This window comes from Ceratotherium simum, chromosome 29 (genome assembly GCF_057802395.1).
Source record: "Ceratotherium simum simum isolate JZ-2026a chromosome 29, ASM5780239v1, whole genome shotgun sequence".
NCBI classification, from domain to species: domain Eukaryota; kingdom Metazoa; phylum Chordata; class Mammalia; order Perissodactyla; family Rhinocerotidae; genus Ceratotherium; species Ceratotherium simum.
The window spans coordinates 19,448,292-19,460,673 of NC_141928.1; the positions used below are offsets into that span (position 1 = coordinate 19,448,292).

General features: G+C 41.2%; 1 protein-coding gene across 4 annotated transcripts in view; it reads left to right on the forward strand.

The window, feature by feature from the left end:
- ASTN2 (astrotactin 2) overlaps positions 1 to 12,382 on the forward strand; it is an 841,205-nt gene that overhangs the window by 327,862 nt on the left and 500,961 nt on the right. For all 4 annotated transcript variants that reach the window (XM_087419200.1, XM_087419201.1, XM_087419203.1 and 1 more), the window contains one exon: positions 3,644 to 3,790. In XM_087419200.1, the coding sequence (XP_087275326.1) occupies positions 3,644 to 3,790 (147 nt within the window). The remainder of the gene's footprint in view (positions 1 to 3,643; positions 3,791 to 12,382) is intronic.

Sequence of the window (12,382 nt, forward strand, 5' to 3'; positions counted from 1 at the left end):
AAGTGCTAGGCATAGTGCCTTGATCACAGTAAATAGTCGACACATGGAAGTTCTCTTCCCTATCTCTGCTTCCTGCAGTGCGATACAGAGCCTGGATGAGGAGGTGGTGGGTATTATGGGATAGATAGTTTCTACCTTGCCACTGTCTGCAGCCCCTACTCAGAGGTAAGTGCTGATGATCAGTTCTCTGGGCCAGGAACTCTTAAGAAGTCACCTCTGTTTGAGTCCCACTGTGAAGTTTCTGCCAGGTCCAGTTGCCATGGAAACTCCCCAAGCCCCAGTGGCTGCTCCACAGGCATCTGGCCTGAGTGCAGACTTAACCTGCTGCTCTCTTCTTCCTGGACTTCAGAGACAACAGTAGTGGCTCAGGCGTTCTCTGAGTAAATGGCTGCCCCAGGATGCTGTTCATTCTCATTCTCCCTTCCACTCCCTCCCTCTTCTTATGACTCTACCTTACTATCCACTCTTTTTGTCTTCAGTTTCTGTAAAGAATAATTCACTTCTTAATATGTTCTGATAAAGTGTTGGACAAAGAGGTAAATAAGTCCGGATTTCTGCCATCAATCGTGAGATTAATACTGATATCTGGCTTGGAAATGATCATTTACCAAAGGCCTACCATGTGTCAGAAACTATGCTAGGTATTTGATATTTGCTGTCTCATTTACTTCTCACAACACTCTTGAATGATAAGTCACTGTATTCCTATTTTCCAGATAAGAAAACTGAGGGCCAATAAGCTAATGTGACTTCAATCCCCACCCCATTGACTTTTAAAGACCCTGGATTACTGTGAAAGTTTAAAGGGCAGAAGGGATGCAGTTAGCCCAGCATGAGTCCAGGATGCAATGAGCAATCCCATGCCTGCCCCTCAGCCCTTTTCCCCCAGACAGGAAATCAGCCCTGTGGAGCCTGGGTGGTATTTCTGGTAGTCAGTTAATTAGTGAAAGGAATGTGTTGGTCACATCTGTTTCTGCTCCTGTACGGGCCAGGTCTGAGAGATGCCTTCTTGAGACCCAGAGGATGCTATAGTCCACCCAGAGAGTCTACCTCTCCAGTGTGAGGAACCTCTAACTACCTTTCCCATCTCACTCTCTGGACCTGGTTCACCTTCCCAAGAATTTGTCCATGCTGGACTCATCCTTACATGTTCTTCCCCTCAAAACTGACTCCATAGAATTTAGAGTGGAAATTAAGTGCTGATGCTGTTATTTGGGGGTTTTGTTAAATATCTAGACTTGGGGGAATTTGTTGACTCTTTAAGGCAAGACCTATGCAAGGCACCAACCCCTAGTCCATACCCTTTCTAGTAGAAAACATCAATGTTAGCTTGCTTTATGCTATTTAGCTACTAAACTGTTTATGTTAGAGTTTGAAACAGCTTCTTGTGATTCCCAGATGAGAAATAAAATGTTCCTTTTTCCTGTCGTCATTTTAGGTTTAGAAATTTCCCATCTCCTGACACTAGAACCATCTTTTTATTTTATCTACTCTTCCATTTAACAAATATTCGGCAACTATAACAACCACAAATATATCAATAGTCCCTACCATAAGCTATGCCTTGTCCTGGGACTGGCAATAAAGACAAGGACCCTTTTCTTTAATTAAGCAACTTCTAGGTTCCAGATGGTGAGCTTGGTGTGAGAGACATAAAGATGGCGAGGATGGGATCCCTTCCCTCAAGCAGCTCACTGTTTATTACGAAAACTAGATATCCATATAAAATTCCCAAAGTGGGCTGTCATAAGGGCTCTTGTTCCATTAAAATTCAGCCGTCTGGCAATGTTGGTTGGCATGCTTTTTAATTGGTCGGCTCTTGTATGTGGTTGCTCATATTGTTATTATCACCCCCAGAAGTTTTGATGCATTTACTGAGATTCTACCATGTGCCAGACATTGTGCTGGGCATTGGGATGCAATGAGCAAAAGACACAATGCCTGCCCACAAGGAGTTTGCCGTCTGGTGACGAGACTCTAGTGTTTGAATAAGATATTTTGGGAAACACAACAACTGTAGGCAGTTGTGTGCCTAGAGGACGTTGATGACTAATTTCAATGAGTGATGGGGGAACAAGGAAACAAGTGGATTTCTAGGCAAAATAAATAACACCTATGCTAATAATAACATGACAAAGAGCATTGACTGTGGTGGCACTGCAATAATGCAGCCCCACCAGCACCTGGGCCAGGTAGGAGAGAGTAACAGGAGGTATGAATGTAGGTACCCACCAAGAAAGGCCTCGGATGCCAGGCTAATGAGCATGGCTTCATCCTGTGGCCAGATGCTATAAAACAGGTCAAAGATTTCCAGCAGGGAGTGAGATGAGAAGATGTGCCCATACCTCCCTCATCCCACAAGCAAACAGACAAGAATAGGTTAGAGGAAAGAGGTGAACATGCTAAGGACACAGAATAAATAGGACAGCATGGCTTTTTAGCTGCTGCAAAAGAGGAAGATAGAAGACTGAAAGATGATATCTAAGTTTCTGGCCGGTTTAAATAATGGTGCTTTCAATAAGTAGAGGAGCCCAGGAGAAGGAGGAGGAGAAGGCTTTAAGGAGAAGATAATGTGTCCAGTTTTGAACATGTTGCTTTGTCATGCCTATGGAACATCCACAGAGAGATGTCCAAGAGGTTTGGGCATAAAAGTTTGCTCAAAAGAAGAGCCTAGTAGGTAATAGAAATTTGGGAGACATTGCTCTAAAAATGGTAATCAAAAGCTTGAAAGTAGATGTGAAGAGCAAAGCCTAAAGAATGAGACACGGTGGGGGCTCAGGACATCGTCCATAGAATTTCTGTGCTGACCTAGTGCTCTTCTTGCCATGTAGATCCAATATACTCATTCTACTGCATCCGTGAAAGTGTCTTTAATTTTCCCAGGCAAAACTCCCCTTCCCAATCCTAGGCCTTCTCTACTTGCTCTTAACACAACTTACCTTTGATTCTAATTAGCTGTGGATAAGCCTGCCTTTTCCCCCTAGCCTGTAAGCTCCTGAAGAGCACGATCTGTTCTTATCCTGTTCTATGTGTGTCTCACGTAGTAGGTGATCAGTAAATGCTTGTTAAATTAATTTGATCAGCTTCTACCAGTCTTTGAAATCCATCTAGATGACAGACATTGTATATACGCTATGCCACGTAGTCACCACAACAATAAACCTGTGAGCTGTTTATGGTTATCCTCATCATACACATAAGAAAACTGAGGTTCAGAGATTGAAACAGGTCACACAGCCAATGAGGACTAAAGCCTAAATTTGAACCCAGGATTGTCAAACTCCAAAACCTGTGCTCATTCCATTAGGCCCTATGAATTCAACAACATGATGTCTTCTCACTTGCTTCTAAAGTGAGTAGAGAGTTTAATATCCCCTAATTATTATCAAGAAAGACCAACCTAATTCGGAAGAGAGGAGTGGGAATTGCCACAATTTTCAGGAAGCTTGTTTCTTTCATCTATACCAAACGAGATGTTAAGCCCATTGATATCAACAAGGGGCCGCTGAGATGTGATTGCAAATAGAGAGATTGGAAACTATGGTTTCTTTTTCCAGCTTCCCGTTTGGAAAATAACAGGATTCCAAATGCCATGCTCTCTTATTTCCTCACCTCATGGACTTATGTGTCTTTGTGTTGTTAGGTTTGCTGAAAAGCCCAGTGAACAAGACGGCCCTGACACTGATTGCTGTGAGCTCCTGCATCCTGGCCATGGTGTGCGGCAGTCAGATGTCCTGTCCACTCACCGTGAAGGTGACTCTGCATGTGCCTGAGCACTTCATTGCAGACGGTAAGAGCTGAGCATTGGAAATGCCCCACACCTACTCGGTGCCTTGTACCTTTGTCTGCTCAAAGGTCCTCCATGCGTGGCCCAACCTCAGAATTATATTCCAAAAAAAAAAAAAAAAACGGAGCATCCAAAGGCCTTGGAAACCGCCCTTATCATTTAGAATTCTAGATTATTTTAATGGAACTAAACACTGCTTTTATTCCATGGGCAAGGATAAGGTTTGTTAAGTAAAGGAAGAATTCAAATATGAGTGCAGAAAGATTCAGCTACTTCAGAGAAACTATTGTATCTTATCATGCTTGTGGATTCTATTCCTAACTAAATATATATCCCCTGGAAAATAATATTTGCTAATGAAAAAATATGACAGAAGAGATTGTCTGAGCTTTGTTGGAATCTCCTGAATGTCCTAGAGAATACTCATATCGCATTCCCTGTAAATGTACTTTACAAGTATGTTATATCCTACCATTTATTCTTTATCCAATTAATTTGAATTAATGAGACGCTGTAGTCACTATAATCATTCACAAAGCATGGTCCAAGAAACTGATTAAGTTGCTTGATATCTATTGCTAAAGTGCCTTTCAGTTTACACTCTCATGTGTGTGATGTGATGGCACCGTTTCCCCAAACGCTTGTCCAAACGCTTGGCACTACTGTTTTTAACAGTATTGATGTTATCGTAAATACAATAAAGAAGACATATTACGTATGTAGCTTTATAAATTTTCACGTTAAGAGTTCACCCAGGGCCGGCCCGTGGCTGAGTGGTTAAGTGCGCTTAGTGGTTAAGTGCGCGTGCTCCGCTACTGGCGGCCCGGGTTCGGATCCTGGGCGCGCACCGACGCACCGCTTCTCCAGCCATGCTGAGGCCGCATCCCACATACAGCAACTAGAAGGATGTGCAACTATGACATACAACTATCTACTGGGGCTTTGGGGCAAAAAAAGGAGGAGGATTGGCAATAGATGTTAGCTCAGAGCCGGTCTTCCTCAGCAAAAAGAGGAGGATTGGCATGGATGTTAGCTCAGGGCTGATCTTCCTCGGAAAAAAAAAAAAAAAAAAAAAGAGTTCACCCAGATCAAACCATAAAACATTTCCAGCACCTTCAGCTTACTTCTGCCCCCTCCCAGTTAATGCCCCCCCCAGAGGTAACCACCCTTCTGACTTCTAGCACCATATTAATACCATTATTTTCTTAAAATATTTTTCCAATTAGATCTGTATTGGATGTTTTTGAGATCCTTTCTTTGTATTTGTCAACCGTATCTCAGCATAACTCAAATTTATCTCGTATTTTTAAGTTGCAATGTTCAGAACTCAACACCAATCCCTTCATTATGTTCTGTCCAAAGTAGAACTTTCACCTCCTTTCTCTGAAACATCCAGACTTCTATTAATGCATCCTCTGATTGCTCCCATTTCACCATAGTGAACCAGCTCTTGCTTGTTTTTCGCTTGAATTTCAAATAAGTTCAGTATTTCTCATCTTATATACATTCAGTTGATTTTCTGACCTAAGCGCAAGACTTTTGTTTCATCCCCATCAAATCAAATGTTCACACAGACAGGCAAACTGTGCGTATGAGCTGACAGAGGGATAGTGGAGGGAGGCAGAAAGAACAAAATTTACAGGCGCAGCTGGGCACGTAGGCTCCTGGAGCTTGGAACTGGAAGAATTGCCAGAACCTAGATGTGGCTGGAATATGGGGATGGGAGAGTAAGAATGGTGAACAATGAGGTTGGAGAAACCAATAGGGCAAATTTTGAGCACTATTGAAGCCATGTGACCTTACCTTTTTTCCTCACCAGTCACTACTGTAGAGTGTTAGGCCTTAGAGACACATTCAGATTCTGAATATTTATTTGCATGTGTGTAGAAATGGAGTTTCAAGAGGCTAAGTAACTTAGAAAAGGTGATGGTAAATAGTTTAATGGCTAAAAGCAGAGACAATAGACTAATACAAACATGAATTCCAATACTTCTTCTGTAATCTGCCACTTCTGTCACCAAGTGGATGACTTACCTCTCTGAGCCTCAGTCTCTGCATCTATAAAAAGGGAGATGATAATACCTATCTCATAGGATTAGTGTGAAACCTATAATTCCTATTTATCAGATTTTCAGGTAGCACATATATAGGAAATAGCAAAATCAAGGGTTCACCCATGAAAACTGCAAAACTATTGTGATTGCTTGGAAGAATAGACAAAACCGTGGTGAATTAAAAGGTACTCTTTCTCATTGGTTCTTCTTCTGAACTGTGTCATAAACAGCTGACTGTAGACTTGTCTCTTTCTGCCTCTCGAATGGAATGTCTGTGAGGGCAGGAGTTGGTCCTCTTGGAGAGATATTGTATTCCTGGTCACAAGCACACTGCCTGGTCCATGATGGTTGCTCAATAAATAAGTGTTGAATGAATGAATGTTGCCTGAATTAAAGCAGATTTATTAATAGTTGTACAGGATTCTTCTACTACATGTCTAAGCAGAAAGGGGAGACTGAGTCAAGGATAACTCAGGCAGAGAATGCATAGAGATCAAAGAGAATTTGGAAATAACCATGGAGTGTACAAGTACTAGAGATGTGATGGAACAAACATGGCAGGCAGTGCTAGGAGGACCTAGCCTAGTGTCTTAGTCTTGAGGCGTAATGGAACCCCCTTCCCCTACATACTATAATGCATTGGTTAGGGATATATCCCTTGAAATGAAATATGTTTGGTTCAAATCTCAGTTCCATTGTTTAGTTTCTGTGAAATGTGGGAGAGTCACTTAAACTCCTAAGTCTCATTTTTCTCAACTATAAAATGGGGATTATTTTGAAAAGATTGAATGACATAATGTATATAAAATACCAGTAGAGTACCTAAGACATTGTGATTGCTCAATAAATAGCAGCTATTTTTACTCTTATTCCTAAAATGATCCATTAAAGAAGAGACATCAGAAACTGGGGCATGGCAGGACAAGAGGTATAAGAAACTAAATAGATGAGAGTAGCTATTCTCAGTTAGGAAAATAGAATAGGGAGTCCATTATATGCCACCCCGCCATGGAAGTGGCACCCACTGGAAGACATTAACACTTGAAGATCCTCAGTATTCTGGGGATCAGCAAGAATCTTGAGAGTGGCTAATAGCTGAAGTCAGGTGGATGACTTTCTAGTAGTTCTAGGCAAACAGACCTTCCCCAGCATGATCCCAATGCCTCCTGAGGGTGGATAATCTATGCACATTGCTTGTTCCATTCCACCACCAGCTCTCGAAAGTTATCTTTATTATTCCCATTTGACAGATAAGGAAACTAGGACTTGAAAGGGGCAGAATCCAGTTTTCTATGTGGATGCAGCAGGATCTAACAAAGAACAATGTATATGAATTGGACTCTTGGGGTTTCTAGCTCTGATTTCTGGAGGTATGAGAGTGTTATGTAGGGAGGCAAGAGGCGAAGTGACCATGGTGCCTATTTTCCTGATCCCTTTTCATTGCCTGGCATTAATATTTATACATGTACTGAGATGTAGCATAAATACAGTAAAGAACACAGATTGTAAGTGTACAATTTTTTTTACATATATTTATATACCCAGATCATAATATACGTTCCCACCTAAGGCCACTGGCTGAGTTATAAACAGCAAAATCGTAATGAGGCCTATCAGGATAAGAGCAGCCTCCATCAAATGGCTTCCATTGAGACAAGGCGACCCTGGGACCAGGGCTGAGGCAACTCTCTTCTTTCTCATCTTCCCCCATGAACCATAAGCTGCCAAGTTCCAGCCCTTTCTTAGTAGAGATAGCTCTCAACCAGCCTGGTACCCTGGGCTGTCCATGGTGCTGAAGTATTGGAGGCGGGGGGTGGGGCGGGAGTTGAGTAATGGGTCCAGTCTTCAGGAAGAAAATGAATTCTGCACTTGTGTTAGGGCATAGTTATACTTGATGCTTACTGCCCTTTATAGGAAAGGTCAGCATGATATAGCACTTGTCCAGAGACCAGCTGGCAAGAGCAATAAATATTGACACAGCCCCCATCCGAGCCCTTGGCAAATATCACCCCTTCCTTTGCCTAGGCCTTCTCAAGTCTACTACTGGCTTTTTGCCCTGCTAAGCACACAGTGAAGAAATGGACTGGGTTTGGGTCCAAACTTACTGAATTTAGTAATATTTTTTCAGCTGTGGCCTATAAGTCTTCCGCATTTGCGTCATCTGGGCTGATGATCCCCAGATCTAGTGAATCACATTCTCTATGAGTGGATCCCAAGTGTTAATATTCTTAACAACAACTCTAGGTGATCCCTTAACAAAAGTTTGAGAGCTGCATCAATATCTCTGTAAGTGTTACTTTCCTTCCATCTAACAGATAAAATAACTCCTTGAGACCCCTTGGAGCCCTGATAAAGGGCTTTGGTTTCTTCTATCTTTGACTTTATCAATGTCATATTAAGGAGCTGCTTCATGGTTCAACTACGGTGGTTGCCCATAACACTGAAAACAATGTGAATGGTCGATGTGAGTTTTATAACAAAGCAGCCCTGATCACATGGATTTGGGCTTCATCCAAATTGTCATGCAGGTAGCATTACTGATGAATGGTTATTGGTTAATGTTAAAAGCTCATCTTAGTTGAGATGTTAGTTTGTGCATCCCTTGAGACTTCCAATGTAAGTCAATATATTCACCCAATATTCTGTCCCTATAGTGAGCCAGTAGAAGAGACAACATTTAAAGGAATCAGTTGTCTAGATTAAGTGGGTGAGATGGTTCCAACTGTTCTATTCTATTCTGACACTTGTGCTTTGAGAAGGTGAATGATATATTAGAGGTCATCCAAAGGAGAGAATTTGTAGTCAAGAGATGGGAAAAACGTTATAGATACCTAATTACATCTTAAGGAAAGGATAGAAGAGAATCATTTATAAGAAGAGTTGAAGGAACCTTGACAAAAAGGGAACTTAATATTGAGCGTGTCTATTATAAATACAGCACTGTTCAAAACACCTTAAATTGAATTACTCATTCAATTCTCCTAGAAGAAGTGTGAGGCAGGATTTAGCATCCTTATTTTGCATACATGGAATATAGGTCTCAGAGACAAGTGATATGGATAGATTAACACACAGAACTTAAGCAAGGTATGAAAGCCCAAGTCTATCTGAATCCTTGATCCAACGTCCTTCCATGCCCCATGTTTACACAAAAATGACGGTGCTAATTGTCTTGAAAAGGGAGAATCCTTGTTTGGCAGTCCCCAGGAAGCAAAATTAGAGCTATATGGGTGATGAGGGTGTTAAGAGATGGGAGAAGATTGAGCCTTAGTCTTAAAATATCTTCACTATCTGAGCTTTGTCCTTGTTATCTATAAAGTGGGGATAATAGCAGTACTTATCTCAGAGTTATTCTGAAGAAAAAATGAAATAATGCTCATGCAGCTTTTAGCTCAGTACCTGAGACCTATTAATGGCTCAATAAGTCATATAAATTTTAGTAGTTGTGATAATATTTTTTTTTAATGTTGGAAGTGGGTCATTGCAAGGTAATGAGTTCCCCATCATAGGGAATTTCCTGAGAATAGATGAACCATATTTTTATGAAGCCATAGAAGAAAAGTGAAGGAATGTGTTTGACTTGGGTACAAGATATTTTGATTCAGATCCCTTTTATCAAAATATAAATTTTAAAAACACTTAATTTTTTAGGACTTTCAGAGTACGTTTGTTTATTCTTTACTACCTGACCCCTTAGTGTCACCCATTCTTTGCCTGGGCTCAGAAATGGAGTGAGAACTGGGAATGGGTGAAGAGCCAGGGATGTCTCTTGAATATTTTACTTGGCTAAATACACACACACACACACACACATACACAACCTGTTTTTTGTTGATATGCCCATTGCATCAAAATATCTATGCCAAAATCTCTATTTGTTAAGGTCAAGTTAAATTGGTAGCATTGCTTTTTGGGTTGGGACTAAGGTGGAATTCAAGTATTCTCTGTTCCCTGTGACTGAGGAATTTAGGGTCTGAGGGTTCTTTGCCAGCCTATGAAATCAAGTGAAAATGATCATCATTAGGATGGCCTAGTTCATTAATATGCCACACGTGTAGCTGCTTTTGAACACAAAATTGTATACAATGAATCTTGGTCTACATTTATTTGCTTCCACCCCTACTTCATGTCTTTAAACCCAGTAGAGTGATCTAATGTGTGGCTTTGTGCCTTTAGTGAGGAATAAGGTTCATAATCGACTTCAGAGCTAGTTTGCAGTGATTTGAATACATGGGAGGAGTATTTTTAATTCTTGGAAGAAAAATTACACCAAATTGAAGGTGGCTGCCTAGTTAGAAACCGCCAAGAAACTCATCTGAAAAGAGTAGTTCTTTAGACATCCTGCTCTCTGAAACCATCTTGGGCTTTGTTTTAAGATGTTCGGTTGATTGCAGACCTTTGAGCACCATGCAACATGTTCAGGTATAAAAGCGCTCTACAGGGGCCGGCCCCATGGCTTAGTGGCTAAGTGCGTGTGCTCTGCTACTGGCGGCCCGGGTTTGGATCCCGGGCGCGCACCAACCCACTGCTTCTCTGGCCATGCTGAGGCAGCGTCCCACATACAGCAACTAGAAGGATGTGCAACTATGACGTACAACTATCTACTGGGGTTTTGGGGAAAAAAATGGAGGAGGATTGGCAATGGATGTTAGCTCAGAGCCTGTCTTCCTCGGCAAAAAAAAGAGGAGGATTAGCACGGATGTTAGCTCAGGGCTGATCTTCCTCACACACACACACAAAAAAAGCGCTCTACAGTTTGGCCTCTTCCTTTTCCTTAACTCCTTTGCACACACTTAATGCTGTTTAGACAAATAGGCTGTCTTGCCTTGTGTCTATCTCCTTCTATGCATTTAATTAAATATTGCTCTCCACCATGAGTACTCTTCCTAATTTCCATATATTGCAAACTTACCCATCTCTAAGGCCTAACTTAATTTTCTCCTTTCTCCAGAATATCTTCCTTAACAAAAACCCAAAACTTCTTCAAAGAAAACTCCAGTCAGAAATAATCTCTCCTTCTTTGAAAATTACATAGAACTGTATTTGTGCCTTTCTAATAACCTCATAGTCCACCTTGCATCACTGTTATTATTATGCATGTGTCATTGGAACAACTGCTATAGTCCTAAGAACTGGCCTCCTGCATTAAATCTAGCCCCCTTCCAATCTTTTCTCAACACTGCAAGGAGAGTGATTTTTTAAAATGAAAAATGTGACCATGTTGTATCTTCCTATAAAACCGTTCAAGTACTTCTTATTGTGCTTGTTTTAAAGACTGAAATTCTTAACATGGCCTTTAAGTCCCTGCAAGATCAGGCCCCTGCCTGCTTCTCCAGCCTCATCTCAAACCAATTCTCTCTACATTGGTTCCTTAAATATCCTTGGATTTCTCTTGCCTCGGGGCCTTTGCACGTGTTGTTCTCACTGCCTGAAAATTTCTCCCCATCTCCTCAGTTTCTCTTGGACAATTTCCATTTACCTCACAGTGATTGACCACCCTTTTTCATATCCCCGCATCTGTTAGATCCCTTACTTGTCATTCTCCTGGATCCCTGCTCTATTCCGTGACTGCACTTAATTCAATTTGTAATTATATACTTATCTAGTTAATGTTGAGCTCTCCAACTTGGTTGTAAACTCCACAAGCATAGAGATTATATTTGTTTGTTTTGCACATTATCTTCAGCACCTAGGACAGCGTCCGAAACAGAGTTGGTGCTCCAAAAGAGCATTCATTGAATGGGGAAAAAAAAAAAAAAAAGAAGAAGAAGAAGAAATTATTTCAATAGCTAGACTTAAATTTCCTCAGGGGCAAGGGCTAAAGCTTAATCTTGTCCTGACCTATTGTGAAGCCTAACAGAGGTTCTGACTCAGTAGATATATAATAAATTATGTCTGTGAAACAAATGAAAGGAGAGAAGGCAGACAGGTGGACTCAGATGCCCTAAGAAGATATATCCTGGAGAATGACAGTGCGAGACATCTGAGGCTACCTCCTTTTCTGTGACTGACTTCACTCCCCAAGGGTTTTGTTCCCATCTCCAAAGATAAGAAACTCCAATCAAACTCACATTTCTCCCCCCAACACCAAAATGAAACAAGCTTTATCCCAGAGCCCAGGAAGAGGAGAAAATATAAATTGAGCTGAGATTCAGGACACCCAGGGGGGAGGTGGCAAGGAAATACCAATAAACTATATTAATATGCTGAAATCAGGAAGAAGAGGCTGAACTCCAACCCAGATTTAATAACTATACGTGAGAGAGTGCCGGGAGAAGGCAAGGCTCGATTTCAGTCAGAATTAAAATGAGATCTGTAATGAAACTGGTAATATAATTATAAACTGTGAAAACTTTTTTCCCTTCTTCCGCCTCTTATACTTAATGGGCAACTTGCTCAGCAATGGCCTGGAGCTAGTGCTGAGAGCTGTGGATACCCCCTAGAGTGGAATCTGTTTTTTCCTAAAACCTCTTCATTAGGAAAGTCTAAATCCATGAAGCCATGGAAGGAAAAAATTCTCAAGCCATTTCTTCCTTAAATA